At 38.1% G+C, this 17674-nt stretch overlaps 1 protein-coding gene across 13 annotated transcripts in view; it reads right to left on the minus strand.

The window, feature by feature from the left end:
- The window catches only part of phldb1b (pleckstrin homology-like domain, family B, member 1b), a 77042-nt gene that overhangs the window by 10034 nt on the left and 49334 nt on the right, over positions 1–17674 (minus strand). For 5 of the 13 annotated variants that reach the window (XM_079886115.1, XM_079886110.1, XM_079886117.1 and 2 more), the window contains 15 exons: positions 15523–15804; positions 14298–14444; positions 13950–14087; positions 13233–13292; positions 11291–11419; positions 9127–9282; positions 8937–9047; positions 8106–8195; positions 7598–7702; positions 6467–6592; positions 4175–4333; positions 3828–3971; positions 1216–1332; positions 937–1039; positions 618–668 (listed from right to left, as the gene is read on the minus strand). In XM_079886115.1, the coding sequence (XP_079742241.1) occupies positions 618–668; positions 937–1039; positions 1216–1332; positions 3828–3971; positions 4175–4333; positions 6467–6592; positions 7598–7702; positions 8106–8195; positions 8937–9047; positions 9127–9282; positions 11291–11419; positions 13233–13292; positions 13950–14087; positions 14298–14444; positions 15523–15804 (1918 nt within the window). The remainder of the gene's footprint in view (positions 1–617; positions 669–936; positions 1040–1215; positions 1333–3827; positions 3972–4174; positions 4334–6466; positions 6593–7597; positions 7703–8105; positions 8196–8936; positions 9048–9126; positions 9283–11290; positions 11420–13232; positions 13293–13949; positions 14088–14297; positions 14445–15522; positions 15805–17674) is intronic. The other 8 variants (XM_079886120.1, XM_079886119.1, XM_079886122.1 and 5 more) reach the window with 5 other exon arrangements.

Consider the following 17674-nt stretch of genomic DNA (forward strand, 5'->3'; position numbering starts at 1 on the left):
ATTTTTTAACAAATTAAAAATTAAATGGATACAATTAAAATAATAACTGAACTGAATAAACTAATTAAAAATGTATTCTCTGTTTGATTAGTAATAATGAAAAAAACAAAATTAAACTGATAAAATAAAATACTTTGATATGGAAATTATGTAGTAACTGCAAAAAAATAAAATAAAGAATTGAACTACTAAAATATATATATTTTTGTCTTGTTTTGTCTTCATTCATAAGTAGAAATAGGATTAGGTTCAATGTATATTTGCATGAAAAGTAATTTCAAGCATTTAAGCATAACCCTCAAATTAAATCATAAGGTTTTGAGATCATTACAAACAAATTCTGGTAACTTTTGACTAGCAGTGCAGCTTTCAAAAGTGCATGAAACCATTTATCTAAACTATTTATTTATAGATTACCACTGATATCATCTTCCAATCCATGCACGATTAATCCCATACATAAGTCTAAAGAATGCCATCAGCGGGAAAAAGAACATTAGGGGTAAAAGAACATTTGGACACTGTCAAGCCCATTCCAATGGGGGGAGGAAGTGCACAAAATGTTGAATTACAATTGAGGATGATTATTATGATGAACGGCAGTCCAATGCTACTACCTGTGGGACCGTCCGTACTGGAAGAGGACGCAAACATGGAGGGAAAGAATTCTGTTCGAGGGCAAGGTCAAAACAAAACCAAAGAAGAGAACAAAAGAAGAGATGGATAAATTGGCATCCCATGGTCACTATGAATATGAGAATAAAAAAATCATGGTGGAAATTTAAAAAAACATGCAGGTTTGGAACAACATGAAGGTGAGTAAATAATGATATTTTCAGTTTAGATATTTCTTGAAGTTTGACGGCTCATCAGTTGTTTGTGTTGATTTTACAACCAGCTCTAAAATATCCGCTGTCAATCTGTTGTTCTCATTACCTTTCTGCTGAAGAGCCAGCTGCCTCTTGGTCTCAATGTCCTGCAGGGTGGCTGCCAGGTTGCGTGGGAGACTCCCGGTGCTGTTGGCAACCATCAGAGGACTCTGGGTAAACAAAACAAACAATTATTTCCACCAGCGTATTTAACAATAAGGAGGGGACTAAATTGCCACATTAAATGATGCAAGAGATTCTGATAACTGGGGAGTAAATGCACTATTTACCCTGGCAGGGGTGTAACAGAGAATTTACCCTGGCAAGAGGTCAATGCAGTATTTACCCTGGCAGGAGTGTTGCGTCCCAGTGTAGCCGAAGTGTATGTGGGGGACAGACCAGCGCTGATTTTCGGTCTCAGTGACGATTGGCTGGTATCACTGTCCAGACGAGAGCGGTACACCTGCAGGCCAGGAAAACTTGACGTGAGTCGAAGTGATGCTTTTTTAAAGTTACTAAACAGAGTAAAGGTGCAGTTCAACACAAAATTCAGTCTTCATTCACTCATTGCACGTTTGAATGCAAGTATAAGATTTAACAAGACAAACAATCCGTTATCTGGTTTAAGTATGATATAGCACACATATTGCAAAAGTAGAACTACTGTAGAATAAATGTAGTGAACTTGAGTGAACTACACCTTTAAAATTAGATTTTATAAGAAATTAACACTTGTATTCAGGAAATATGCATTAAATTAATCAAGTGCCAGCATAGGCATTTAAAATGTTACAAAAGATTTATATTTCAAATGAATGCTTTTTTCTTCGAAATCCTCAAAAAAAAAAAAAAAGTAGGCTATCACAGTTTCCACAAAAATATTAAGTGGCACAACTGTATTCAACATTGATGATAATAAGAAATGTTTCTTTAGCAGCAAATCAGCATATTAGAATGATTTCTGAAGGATCATGTGACACTGAAGACTGGAGTAATGATGCTGAAGATTCAGCTTTGTCATCATAGGAATAAACTGTACAAAAAAGTATAAAACAGTTATTTTAAATTGTACTATTTAATATTACATTTCAATTTCACAATAGTAATGTTTTCACTGTATTTTGGATCTAATAGATCCAGCTTTGGTGAGGATAAGAGACTTCTTTCAAAAACATTTTAACAGTAGTGTATAGTTTAACACACTTCACTGAACAATCAACTAACAAACATGCATGACCAGTCAAAAGTTTGTTTGTGCTTTTTTAAAGAATTTTTTTAACAAAACACGGGGTGCGTTTCTGGTACAATGGCATAATTAGCTGCTTAACCACAATGGAAAGATGTATTGTTGGAGAAATGAACTAGCTAGTAACGACTGCTTCCCGAAATCATTATAACTTCATTGCAAATCCTTCATTCAAACCACATTGTTTCAACAATATAGTTAATATGAGGTCACGCAGGTGGTGGAGTAAAAACGTCTGCTAGTTAATCAGTTCGAGATCAAATTAATGTCTGATTATTGCTGTAAACAGTGAACATGGCATCTGAAGTCTACTTTGCGATTTTTGTTCTCCATTGTTTTGCTTTATTTCCAGATCAAACACAGGTTCCCTCTTACATCACTCTTACACATCTTTGTGATGCTGTTTGCGAATGTTCGTTGGAACTATGGTTTCGGGAAACAGAATCATTGGACTATGCTGATAACAACGAAACTTGCGACCATAGTTGGCTAACGCACCCCAGAATTATGTTTTTTTTTTTTCATGATGCACAAAGGGAGTTATTAAGCAGAATGTCCAAGCTGCTCTTTTCCATACAATAAATGGTGATCACATCTATCAAGCAAGATTTTAAAAGCATAATGGCTTAAAATTCAGTCTGTTCCTCATAGTCATTACATAGTGCAAGTGTTTATTTGTCCTTTTTGAACCTTGATTGTTTCTGGTCCCCAACACTCTCATTGCAATAGAAGAGAGCAGCTCAGACATTCTGCTCAACTTCTCCTTTTGTATTCCATTGAAGAATGTAACAACACAAGGGTTTGTAAAAAGAAGTAAATTTTCAGGTAAACTATTACTTAAACAAAAGGCCTTTTTCTTCTATAGATGGTTCTCGACATAATAGTACAGGGATCCCCAATCCTGTTCCTGGAGATTTACCTTCCTGCAGTTCAGATCCAATCCTGATCCAACAAACACACTTGACTATAACTATTAGCAAAGCCACTTGAAGGCAAGCCTGCAACCTTAGCCGGAAAAAGCATAACGCTTGCTAATGTTGTGGTGCGCAGGGAAGGAGACAAGAGGCCGTTTTTTTTTAATGTGTCAATGGAGGAGAGGCTTCACTAGGCTGAATAAATTGCAAATCGACAGCCCATCTGCTCATTTTCAACATATTTGCTCTTAAACATTCATTTTGGATTGATCTATTTTTAGAGTTTATGCCAAAAAAAAGAAGCTATTTTTTAAGATAAGTCACAGACAATTGCACTATGATACTTCTCATTTATTTCTATGGTATCCACAAACAGTGACTGATTGTCGCACGATTCAATGACGTCAAGGCTGTAATGTGATTGGTTATCAAGGCACACGTGATCCAAGTTAAACCGTTATGCTTTCTCCAATGGTAGAGCCATGGACCCTCGTATCTCCCAATAATAAGACAATCTCTGTCCTGAAGATCATAATTAGCAGGTTCAGTTGTGTTTAATCAAGGTTGGAGCTGAACTTTGCAGGAAAGTCAATCTTCAGGAACAGGATTGGGCACCCCTGCAATAGTACAACAACAGAAGATGACAGAAAACCTTGAGATGATGAACAGCCAAAAGCCTAAACAAACAAAATAACATGGAACTCACAAAAAAACCTTACTTGGACATGGCCTATGAATGAAGATGAAAATGTGGAAGAGCAGAAGAAGGTGAATGACAGCTGAGCTTTTGGCTGTTACCTGCACAGGCTTGCGTGATGAGAAAGCTTTAGCCGGGAGGGCAGGAGGGCAGAGCTGGTTTACATCTCCAGCTGCCAATACCTCCTGGTACCAGCAATCTAAATCTAGAGCGGGCATCTGAGGCCTGCCCCAGTCCGACTGACGCTTTACACACGCAGCACATCCATTAGTACAGAGAGCATGAGCAGGAGAGAGAAAGGTGGGACGGTGGAATGCCAGAGAGAGAAAGAGAAGAGTGTTAATGAGCAACTGAATGATTTGTACAATGACAGAATGACACAGGTAGTTGGCGACACCCAGCCCTAACAAGGAATCAAACGAGAGAGAACAGAGGAGAAGACACACACCTCAAAGGAGAGAGTGAGGGAGGAGCCATGAGGGGAGGGGAGGCAGGAGAAGGCGGAGTCTGCGAGAGAAGGCTGAAGTAATTGGATGGGTGAGGTAGGGGAAGACTCCACCTTTGGCATCCCATAGATCTGGTTTAATTGACCTACGGTCACATACTCCTGAAATTCAGGAGTGACAAACGGACACAGGCAGGAGGAAAAAACAGGAAGTAGCAGAGCAGGAAAGAGAAGACAACGTGTTATGGAGAGTTTAGCATCTGTAAAGAATGTAAGTAACTAGAATACATAATTAACTATAACAAAGTCATTCAGTTCCCTATTTCTCAATACATAAACATCATCAATTAATACCGTGTCCTAACCAGTTGGAACGCGGCACATTTCCACCGGCGGGTAGTTTATTTGTTCACGGTGAAAATGAAAACAGCTAATTAGAACATATTTGATGTTTAATATACAGTTACTGTATGTGGAGTGAGATTTCAATCAATGAGATTTCACTATGGGCAGAACTATCTAACAATGTTACAGAAACAGAAAAATGAATGACAAAATGCAGCTGGTTAGGACAAAACCTAACATGTAAGAGATCGCCTTATTGCAACAAGCCTGGAGATTGATCAGATACTTGGTCATTCTATAAAGCAGGTGCCATTTGTGTCCCTTTATTTTTTGTTCTGTTCCACCTGTTTCCAACTTGCAAATTTGAATGAAGGTAAAATATATTCTATCTTCATTATTTATATGCATATATCTTCCTTGAAATTTCATGAAAGCATAATTATATTCAAACCAGTGTTAATCTAGTATTATTTATATACTATTATAGTTTTTATTAAAGGGGGGGTGAAATGCTCATTTTCACTCAATCTCCTGTTAATCTTGAGTACCTATAGAGTAATAATGCATCCTTCATATCTCCAAAAAGTCTTTTGTTTTATTATATTAATCAAAGAAAGATAGGGTGTACCGAGTCTTTCCGGAAAAAACCGAGCGGCTGGGGGCGGGCCGTGTGGGCGAAGCTTAGCTGTGCTAACGCACCGAGCTAGTGACAACACACAGAGACATTATTTGTTCAACAAACAGTTTTACTCACCGTCCGGTTCCAACGCACGACCGCGAACGTTTATCATTGTGACTGCTCGATCCTTAAGCATTAGACGATCTGGGCTTTGTTTATAAAACAATCATCGTCGAAATGCAGGGAACAAACAGCTACACAACTCCGTTTATGCTCAGGAAAACAAACTCCATCCACGGGTTCCTTAACGCTGGGTTCTTTGGGAATCTGTGCAGGGTTGTCTTGCCCTGGCAACCAAAAACACACTTCTTTGGTGACATTGACTTCCCAAAAGCCGGGCAGGGCCCTTTGATGGCGAACTGCTTTCACTCTCTTGCTCTGGTCTAAGAGTGCGCGCGCGGCCGCGATCTTACCGGAGAAGTGCCCTTAGGACCCATATAAGGAAATTCCGCCCTATCTTACGTAAGACAGAGCCATACTCGAAAAAAACTTTCCGAAACTTGTGACAAACCGGAAGGAGTATTTTTGGAACAAAAATACTCCTTCAAACGTACAACTTAGTTTTTGAAACTTTGTCCATGTTTAGCATGGGAATCCAACTCTTTACCAGTGTAAAAAACTCAGTATGCATGAAATAGCATTTCACCCCCCCTTTAACTATACTATAACTACCTTTTTACTATTATATTATTCATATTAATTGTACTTACTTTTTTGTAATTCTGTAATGAGAATTTGTCATTTTCATTAGTTTCTTTTTTAAAACATCACTATTTATGTTAATTTTATTTTTAATTGAAGTTTTTATTTGAATTCAGTTTGTAATTATATATGTCAAGCTAGTAATTTTAGTGTTAGTTGCCAAGGCAACATTTGTAATTTTCATTAAGTTTTTCATGAATGTGTAATTTATTTTATTTCTGCTTGATTTTAATTAATACAAATGTTTTTAATAGTTTTAGTTAATGATAATAATCTGAATTCATATTACATTATAATACAATATATTCGCTGTATTTAAATTGAGATGGCTTAGTGTAATTTATTAACACTTAAACACATTATTTGTCAGAATGTTTATGATAAATTATCTTCTCAAAATGGAAAGAGCACCCGATTCAAAGCATGACCCTACTATAATGCTTGGTGATGGTCATGTATATGATTGTATAGCAGAAAAACTACAACACAAAAGTAAGTAGCACTAAAGAGAAAAAAAAAGGGAAAAAGCTGAAAAGAGAGAAGCAGAAAGAAGAGAGCAGCTATGATACCTCACGGGGGGCAGTTACAGCTGGGTCAAGGGCAAGCGAGAGGCCATGTGAGGAAGCGTTGGCGAGCTGGATGTCATGGCATTCACTCCCATACATCTTATAAACATCCGACATCTTCAAGTACTCCTGAGACACGTTAACAGCCAAACCATTCACGCAGGACAGAAGTTCAGCTGTCAGTTTATTCACATTCAAACCCCATAAGAGCAGTTCTGTCATATTCATATTCACACCTACAGTGACGGTATGCCTTGCTCAACCAACAATGTTGTGCCTCCATCGAACTCTTGAGAATTACAAATTTCATATAGCCCAACTACAATCAAATACATTTTTAAAAAGTAGCTACTCTGCAAACTCTTAACAAAAAGTAGCTAACAACACTTCTAGAAATATCTACTTTTTTATCTAGTTTTACAACTATTAAATTATATTCACCATTCAAAAGTTTGGGGTCACTACTTTTTTTTATAGAAATTAATACTTTTCTGTTGTTACAAAAGATTTCTATTTCAAATAAGTGTTCTTTTCATCAAAAAATCATGGTATCTACAAAAATATTAAGTAGCACAACTGTTTGCAACATTGATAATAAGAAATGTTTCATGAGCAGCAAATCAGCATATTAGAAGGATCACGTGACACTGAAGAGTAATGATGCTGAAAATTCAGCTTTGTCGTCACAGGAATAAATTACATGTTAAAATATATTAAAATATAAAACATTTATTTCACAATATTACTGCATTACCGACCCAAAACTTTTGAATGGTAGTGTATCTGGAACAAAAACAATTATGATCTCAAGTAGGGTGATGGCAAAAAAATGAAATCTTCACAGTGATTCTGATAATGAACTTGCAAAACACTTATTGGTTACTTTTCAAACAATACAATCTATTTCAACTGATTTCTAAGTGCCTTGGCTACACACAAAATCAATCAACCCCATTCAACCCCATTCAAGTGTGATTTGCCTTTGGAAGCCTCCAAACTTGAGAAGTCAAGTGCTCTCAATAATGCAACACAAGTTGAGATATTTTGTGCTGCCATGTTCTCAGAGCACGTATTAGTCAATACTGGCAGTTTTAGATGCACCAGGCTGCATGCTCTGACTGTTAGTTTAGTTACCTCCTGAGGCATGATGGGATATGAGTGGGATGAGGATGCATGAAAGGGGGAGGAGGAGGGCTGGTCATCTTCTAAGAGGTCAGCCTCGCTGATGTGAAGCACATCCTAGGCGGAGGTTTATAAGTCAAACAATATCCTGAGTCTAAAAGATTTCATTTCCTGCTTTGCTAACCCAATTATTACGGGTTGCACATGGGATGCATATGCTATCAGGAACATATGGCTAAAAAGCTAAACCTTACAGCTTTCCTAGCCCAAGAAAGCCAAACTACAAAGTTCACTAAAGCGAATTGCAAAATGTCTTGCAAAGAAACACTATGGGTCCACATCAACCATTTTAGGGTCACATGGTAGGATCATACACAGAAATAGCTCAACAACATTTTGAAGATATGTTAACCATCAAATGAATTCTTACTTCAAGCAGAGGAGCAGATATTCAGCAGTTATTTATTGTAGCCTTGCGTAACAGGCACATCAAGCATTTGATGATTACAATCCTGCTTACCTCCTTTATAGTGTTGGAGCTTTTTGGGAACGTCTTTCCACCAGTTATGCTCTGGTATCTTCTCTCCAGACTGGCCAGCCTTTCCTTTTCCTGAAACACAGATTTCAAATCAGTCAGTTAAAAAAGTATCACAGTTTCCAAAAAGTATTAGGCAGCACAACTTTGTTCAACATTGATAATAATAAGAAAAGTTTCTTGAGCAGCAAATCAGAATATTAGAATGATTTCTGAAGGATCATGTGACACTGAAGTCTGGAGTAATGGAGTAATTCAGCTTTCACAACTTGTGTGCTTTTTCTGGATGAGACACAGTGAACTGCAGCGCTAATAGAGTCGCGTCTTGCAGCAGTGCACAGAAGACCAACGGCCAAGGTCAAGAATTTCATTAAATAATACATACAATTTTGGTTTGTTTTTCACCAAACCCTATCATATACCACCAGAACACTTGGAATATACGGCACGTGGCGCATGGGATCATTCTGTGATGCTTTTACATCTTTTTTAAAAACCTTAATGCTATTCACTTCAATTATATGGACGAGCGCGAACAGGACATTTTGTTAAAAATTCTCCTTTTGTGGTCCATAAAAGGGAATAAGTCATTAGAACAACACCAGGGTGAGTAAATGTTGACTTCATTTTCATTTTAGGGTGAACTTTCCCTTTAATGATAATTTTTTTTGTAGTTTTTTTTTTAACCTAGCAACATAAACATTGAGATGAAAGAGCTTATGGTGAAATGTGGTGCCAGTCCTCCACCTTAAGTGTTCTTAAATTGGGGGAATAACATTAAAAGTGTATATTATAAGTAATTTCCATTTCCTGTACCTTCTGTAGCAGCTGCAAGGTGATGCTTCTGTCCTTGACCAGCCTCTCACACTCCTGAGCAGCCTGTATTCCCAGCTGACTGGCTTGGCTTTCCAATGCTGCAACCTTGTCCTGGAAACAACAATTTGGACAAGAGTTTGAGATGCTCTTGGTGGTTCCATGCATTGTTATATGCGTGTATGCTATTTACCTTTCTTTTGGCAACGCTGCTGTGGTACTGGGCTCTGTCCTGCAGCAGCTGCTGGCTGATGGTCTCACGCTCCTCCTCTAGACTGCTCTCCTTCTCTAACTGCTGGAATTCCAGGTCCTCAAACTGCTTTGTCGCAGCCTCAAGAGTCTCAGCTTCCTACACACACATGCATCCGAGCATGGGGTCAATAACCAATCAAAGCATCCCATTAACGACAGCACTGAGCAAGTTCTGCAGCAGCCAAGCTGAGCCAGTTTAAAGGGATGAAAATTCTGTCATCACTTAGTTTTTTTTTTTCTTCTGTTGAACACAAAAGAAGATATTTGAAAGAATGTTGGTAACCAGACAGTTGACGGTAGCCATTGAGATCCATACTAGGAAAAAAAAAATACTATGGAAGTCAATGGGTGCTGTCAACTCTCTGGTTACCAACATTCTTTAAAATCTTTTGTGTTCAACAGAAGAAAGAAACTCATACAGATTTGGAACAACAAGAAGGTGAGAAAGTGATGACAAAATGTTCATTTTTTTTTTGGGTGAACTATCCCTTTAAGAAACCACAGGGAGGAACTGATTGGAACGTTATGCTACACTATGGGCTGTCAATCTTATCTAGCCCAGGGACCCCCTAACATAAAAAATATGTAATTAATTAATTAATGATCTAATTATTAATTATTTTAATCAAAAATATTAATTTAATTTTAACATTATATTAACATTTTGAAATATAGAGAATATTTCTACACATTAAGATATTTCTATATGCTTTACATCATGTATATATAATTTCAAAGACTTTCTGCAGTAACTTCAGGGATTCCCAGGGGTCCAGTTGAAAAACTTTTTGCTACACACAGATCTATGTGGAAATAATACACTCTTCCATAATCCTTCAAGATCTATCATATCATATAATATAATATCATCCAACTGAAATCCAAGTACATCAAATAAAATTTAAACACTCAGCTGGGATGGTAAAACTGGAAAATGAGGAATATCTATGAGACTTCTTCCTTCGGAACATAAATGAATCTCATGAAAGGCAAAAAAATAAATCTGTTTATAATGTAGGGAAGTCTTGTCTTTTCTATATACAGATCTCAAGGACATTGGCAAACCCTTGCTGTCAATTCATCAAAGCGTTTCTGACATTGTAAAGCTTGAATGCTCAGTGCACAAATGACATCTCTTCTCTCTCGTGCAACCCTTGGGATATTTCTCTTTGCAAAAAGGGCTAGTCATCAAAACCACTGCCCAAGCACTGTCCAAAGAGATTCCTTTGACCATGCAAATCAAAAGGAAAATAGCAGATATGACATTTCTTCATGTTTTAAACAAAAACATCCTGCTTTGAATTTGAGTCTTTATACACAAATCAAATCAAGAAGATACATCTGAAAAACACCTTTTGGCAGACGTATCAATCTGTGTGGTATATAGAGAGAGAAGTGCATGATTTTCTCCAAGACAAGTTTAGCGCAAACTCCACCCTAAGCAATTCAAAAGATTTTATTGGTCATGTCAATCACAGTGCTGCTGATTGCCTACATCACACTGAAACAAATAACCCTAACCCTTTACCCTATCTGATCTAATCCATCCATTATTTTTCTGAAATCTGAACTTGCTTTGACAGGTGACTGCGTGATTGCTTTGACCAATGAAATCGGCTGTGGGGAGGATTTTGCGCTTAACTGGATTGGGTGGAAAATCATGTGAGAGAAGTGAGAGGTGTCAAAACAACACTATAGCACTACGTTAGTTTCTGCATTAATAGATTAGTACAAAGTTATATGGTATTATTACTTTGGCACCAGACAGTAGCATTAAAGAAACCTCAATAATACACCCAAAAGCATGCAAAGTTCTCAACATTTCACCACTGAACACCAGTTTACCTCCAATAAAAAAAATGTAGACCCTTTCTTCAGTGCACTAAACTAAGGCAGACAAGATTTAAAACATGGTGTTCCCAGTGACAATAATTTCTAAGAATAATAAACATGGAATAATATTTCTGCTGGGATCATCATGATGGATTTGGTGCATAGACAGCCCAATAGAACTTAGTTGTGTATCTGGAAGGTGGGGTTTATGAAGCCAGGGCTGTGGGGCGGAAGCAGTTGGAAAAGTGCTGATGTTCCTGACGGTCACTGACCCTCTTGAGTTGTTCCTGTAACTGCTCCCTCAGAGACTCAGGGCAGTTATGGAGCTGGCTCTTCAACTCATTGTACCCATCCTGAAGCCTCTCCAGGGCTTCCCGCTCCACGTCAACATTAGCCCTCTCCTAGAAAGAAAACACACCATCCGGGAAGGGGAGAGAAAGAGAACACAGCTCAAATCCACGCCATGCAGAAGCGTCCGAGGTTAGAGGTCACAACAGAGTGGGTGGAGCCAGAAAGGATGAACACTAAGCCTTATAAAACACTATGTACTACGTGACACTGGACTGTAGGCCGTCAACAGGGCCAAACAGACTTCTGTTCTCAGGCATTTCTTGATCAAAGATTTCAGATGTAATGAATTTCTGCTGGTATGTGCTGTTTAGATGAGATTATGCCATACCAGAGGGCATGAAATAGCTGGCTAGTTTGAAGCTGGCTTTTTTTCTTTCTTTTATCATAAAAAGAAAGATTTGCAATAGCATCATACTTGATGCTTCAGATACATATTTTTTTTAAAGTTAGTTCTGAGATAGTTCTATGTCTACATATGCTGAGATACTCTAATGCACATTGAATTCATGCATTGTGCTCTCTTCCAGACCAATATGAGCACAATTATAGCACGTCAAAAAATCTATTTGTCAAAGCACAGACAGAACAACATTCTGTTTAAAGAAAAGCCATTTCCAAGGTTTATAGGGGAATTATCTATGTTTGCATGAACACTGCACAGATCGATTGCGGTCAAGATCAATCTAGTACAAATTACAGCCGGTCAGTGTCTGGTAACATGAGCTAGTTGGCAGCCATCCCCACGGGGGGAAATGGGTTCAAAGCAAACAAATGTATCAATAAAGACCTGAATGGACAATGGACCAATCCAGATTGATGGAGAGTCTTTGAATAAACTCTTTATCTTTTTATATCAAGAATAATTCTTAGTTCACCCAATAAGGGAAATTGTTTGCTCGCCCTCATGTCATTTCAAACCCATTTGAGCTTTTTTCCCCTTCTGTAGAACACAAAAGGAGAATTTTTCAACTGGTTAATTTGGTTCAAAAAAATGTTTAGAATGATTCATTCAAAAATTAGCCTGAATCAGCTCTAATAACAACTTACAACTCTAAATTAGAACTTAAATTTTGGCCTGTCTGTCTGTCAAACAAACTTATCATATTACTTGGGATATAACTTTTTTTAAACTTGAGCTTTGGTACCTATTTACTGTAATTGCATGGAAAATAACAAGAAGAAATGTGTTCGAAATGTGCCCTTTTGCGTTCCACAGAAAGAAAGTCATACAAAAGTCATATTGACTGAATTTTAAATTTTTTGGGTGAACTATCACTTCCCACAACTAAGCATTTCTCCAATACTTGGCAGAATTGAAAAATACTAAAATACCCAGAGAAACCCAGAACAAGATGAATGGAAGAAATAAAGGCTGGATTTCCAAAACAGCATGCAGTAAAAGGCTTTCTAAAAGACAAACATTGTCAGTCACCGAGTCTCGCACCACTGGAGCTATTGTCCCTCAAAGCCAGTGCGCTAATCCCAAAGCCTGAGTTTGCGCTAAGCTAAACAGTTTTGAACTCGAGGGGGCGAGCGGTAGAAACGGAGAGACTGTGAGTGCAGAAAAAAAAGCAGTGAGGAGATTAGAGGTTAATGAAGGCTTGTTAGTGTTGCCAAGCTTTGTAGAGGACCTGATGAGAACCACCACAAAAGGAGAGGAAAAAGACAATACCTCTTGTGAATGAATGCTTGATTACCAAACAGTATCTTGGTTTTCTGCCCAAACTAAACCAGTGAACTGCATTTAAATGTGACTATCATCTTCAGATCCTCTATTGTAGAATGTAGAATGACCAGATATAATGGGAAGAGGTTTGGCTAGTTTGGATGAGCAATGTCGCGCTTTGTTTTGGGTTTTTTTACCTTGGGATGGCAATCGAGACCAGAATGGGCCTTGAGTGGCCATCCGGCAGAATGGCATGCCTTTAAGGAATGTCAGAGACCAGAAAGGGCTGTTCAGTCCAGAGAGGCTCAACAGTATAAAACAAAAACACAATCCAGACGGGGATTTGAAACTCTTCACTTCACAATTAAGGTGCGGTCACAAATTACGTGGGCAATACAAGGCCAATTGTCTATTGTCAGTAGTGAAGATGTATGAAGCACCGCTCATTAAGAAATCAGCTCAAGCAGCTCTTTGTTGGTCAACACAGTGAATTCATGTGACAAACTAAACCCATTGCAAAATCTGCAATTTTTCGGCATCACACGAAATTCACGATCGCGTAGATACCTATTGTTATTACTGGAAAATTTGCAGAACAATGATAAATATGACCGCACCTTTATATCTAAATGTCAAATGGATGTATATCCTGCTGAAAAATATAGCATTGCTGGTCACCAGCTTAATGTTTATGTTTTGTATGCTGGGAACAAAATAGTATTCTGGTTGCTGGTTTGCTGTTTACCAGCAGTGCTGATGATAGCTAGACCAGCTCTATACCAGCCTGGAACAACATGGAATTCAAGCTGGTTTATGCTGGATTTTTCAGCAAGGTAAATGTCCTATTGTGGAATGTGTGTTTGAATATTGAACAATTACATTCTGTGTGCTTGTATGTGGTGTGAGTGTCCTACCTTGTCTTTCTCTCTCTGGATGGTGTTCTCCAGTTCGCTGAGTTTGCGCTGCAGCTGGTTGATAATCTCAGTCTCGGCCTCGATTTGCTCCAGCTCGGCCTGTCTCTCTCCCTGCAGCAGAGCTCTCTCCATCTCCGCCTGTCCAGATCAACACGTCAGATACAGCAATTCTCACAAAGTCCACATTAACACACCCTAGAGATCCATCTGACATTCTCTGTTCCACCACGCATCACTTCCTGCTTCCACGATAAACTGCTCTTATCCTCTATAATTAGGAAAGGACTTCCTGTATATTTTTCAGTGTATTTAACCAGCTATACAGAAATGTTCATGAGAACGGCTCACCTCCTGTTTGGACTCCTGAAGTTGCTGCTCCAGTTCTGTGATTCGACCTTTGAGTTCATCTACCTTTGCCAGCACTCGAACCCGCTCCTCTTCCAGGTACCCCAGTTCCAGACGGCCAATGCTGCCCGATCCCAGAGAGTCCTCTGCCTGAATACACATCACACTCAGTTTTTGTGATTTACTGTTTATGTACACTATCATTCAGTTTGGGGTCAGTAAGAATTTTTTATGTTTTTGAAAGAATTCTCTTATGCTCATCAAGGCTGTGTTTATTTGATCAAAACTACAGTGAAATATTGTGAAATATTATTACAATTTAAAATAACTGTTTTCTATTTAAATATATATTTAATTAAAGGCCAGATTTACTAACAGCTTGCGCCAGCACAAACCCTCTTTTGGCGTTAAAAATATACTGTCGGTGAAGAATTAGCGTTGAAAAGGCGTGGACAGTTATTTTTGCGGATGACCTTATTGCATGCATTTGTAGGGGTTTCCCTTTTCAGACACAAAATTTGTGGTAGGAGAGTATTTAAATGAATCATGCAAGGTGATTTACTGAGGTTTGAGCTCATCAATTTACTGGTATTTGTGCCATTATTTACTACCCAAAATGCATGTCTTAAACCAGACGCTAATTTTAGCTGCTCACAGGAGATTGTGTTGGCCATTATGGAAATGATCCGGCCGTGACTGTTCTTTCATTTTCGTGTCGTCAGTAGATCACGCGCAGAACTTTCCACTCCCATCTGCACTTTTTTGGAATTGCACTCTCATGCTAATTTGCCCTGTTTAGTAAATCTGGCCCTTATTCCTGTGATATCTAAACTGAATTTTCAGCAGGCGATACTCCAGTCTCCAGAAATATTTCTTATTATTATCAATGTTGTGTTGCTAAATATTTTTGTGGAAATCATGATATATATTTTTCAGGATTATTTGATTAATAAAAAAAGTTCAAAAGAACAGCATTTATTTGAAATAAAACTCTTTTGTAACGATCTAAAAGTCTTTACAGTAACTTTACTATAAGTATAGATTTCCTCAAAAAAGAAAATCTTACTGACACCAAATTTTTAAATGGTAGTTTAATAATACAATTATAAGTATTAATATTGTTGAATTGATTAAAATGTAGATACAAACTTTGCTAATGGTGAAAACGCATACAATGACCCAATAAAAAGACAACTGTTCTGATATAACTAAGGAAAAAGAGTCCGACCTGTCCATTTTGTCCATTTAGCAGAACTGGTAGGGTCCGTCGGTCCTGCTGCGCACTCTCAGTGCTACTGCTGTCCTCCTTCAGGTTCTCCTCTTGGCTTTCACGATGTCTCTGCGCCACCCTCAGCGAAGCGCTGCTAACACTGTCCATGGAAGGACGTCTGTTAAGCCCCTCCCTCGAGCCAAGCCCAGAGACGCCCATCCTGCCCAGATCTCCCGCCGGCCCGTCACCCTTGTTATACTCGGCGCATAGGTTCAAGATTGTCTCCAGCCGCTGCCGTTCCTAAAACACAACAGAGGGAGCAACATTAGATGAGTCAGGGATGGCAAAAATGGCCCTCACGTTATCTAATTTCCTCTGCGCCAGCCTCTGGCACTCAGCATCCAACTGATGCCAATCTGAAGAGAGAGGAGAGGAAATAAACAGAAGCGCCACTGTCTGGAGCGACTCTTATCAGGCCCCTGTCTTCAAGCGAGAGGACGCGGCCCTGTTTTCAGCACATACAAACACTCAGAGCAATGCGCTTGTCAGAACAGACCCTCACTTACAGCAGACACGGAAACAGCTATGCAACTACACACAACTCACGTCGTGTCAGCCTGGGGGGTCTGAATGTGGTAACAGCTGCCCTCTTAAGGCAGTCGAGCCCACCTCAAAGACACATTCTCAGCGTGACCTTTGGCCATTACATGACATTTGCTCTAGACCGTGTAACACAGTCTGTATGGTACACAAATGGAAAGAATAAACTTTTCACGTTTTCAGGATATGTTAATATCTATAAATGCTTGCTGTAATGTTTTGTGTGGTTATAAGGCATGTAAAAATGCTGTTTAGGTCCTACAAATGCAATTTATTAACGCAATTGCGGCATATTATTACTGTGCGGCCAGTTATCACTGAGAAATTTGCATGTAATTGAAATCATTCAGTGATTGGCTGACAATCAATACGTGAATATATGGCTGCCTATAAAATGTATATTATCTCTAGGACAGGGGTTACAAACTTTTGTCCTATGACCTAAATTATTAATTTACTTAATTTTTTGCAATGCTAATCAGCATATAAATATCTTGAATTGTACAATTGTAAATTGTGTAATATCATGTTTTTATTGTTTTAATTTTATACAATACCATTCAAAAGTTTAGGGTAAGTTTTTTTTGGGAAAGAAATTAAAATTAAATTATTAAGCAAGGATGCATTCAATTGATCAAAAGTGACAGTAAAGACCTTTATAATGTTACAAAAGACTACTATTTCAAATAAATCTATTTCCAACAAATAACTTTATATTAATGATAAAATCCTGAAAAAACTATCATGGTTTCCATAAAAAAAAAAAGGAATAAATTACATTTTAAATATATATATAAAAAGAAAATAGCTATTTCAATTTCCAGTACTACTAAGTGTATATTTAAAAAAGACACATTTATTTTTCATGAAATCTCAATCTCTTGAGAAGCCACTCCATCACAAACCCCCGGCTAGGAAACCCTGCCGTAGGAGGTAAAATAATTACACATGTTTAAATCTACACCAGAAAAGGAAGATAAACAAAAAGAGGCAGGCTGGTATTCCAAAAGTTTGTGTGTGCTCTCTTTGATGTGCTCTAGAGACTCGATGAGCTCAGTGTGATTTGTGGAGCACTGTGATGAGTATTCTCCAAACCCTTAATTAGCCCAACCTGTAATCATCAGCCCACTAAATCTCCAAGATCACACTGAGAGGAGGAACATGGCAGAGAATCAGTTCAGACTGTTCCCATGGCTCTTTCCCATCAATGCTACTTAAAGCTGCAGTCCGTAACTTTTGGCGCTCTAGCAGTTAATAAACAGAACTGCATTGCGGAAGAACATTGTAACCGGAGCTACTTCTCGCTGTTTATGTCTATGACGAGTCACGCAGGTACTGGCCTACACTGCAGTAGTGCAACCCGAACCAGTCTAAAATAGAATATAAACACTTATTATAGGTGTACCGTAGTGATTCAGGATAAGACAAAAACACGGTTTGGAAAATGGATTCATGTTGTACTAGCTCATTATATAATTTTTGTAAATTAAGAGACCACTGCAACATCAGCAGTTTCTCTGGATTTATTTTTTATATGTATAATGAGTAAAATGAACATTTTTGACTTCTA

The sequence above is a fragment of the Squalius cephalus genome (assembly GCF_949319135.1).
Source record: "Squalius cephalus genome assembly, chromosome: 11".
Lineage (NCBI taxonomy): Eukaryota > Metazoa > Chordata > Actinopteri > Cypriniformes > Leuciscidae > Squalius > Squalius cephalus.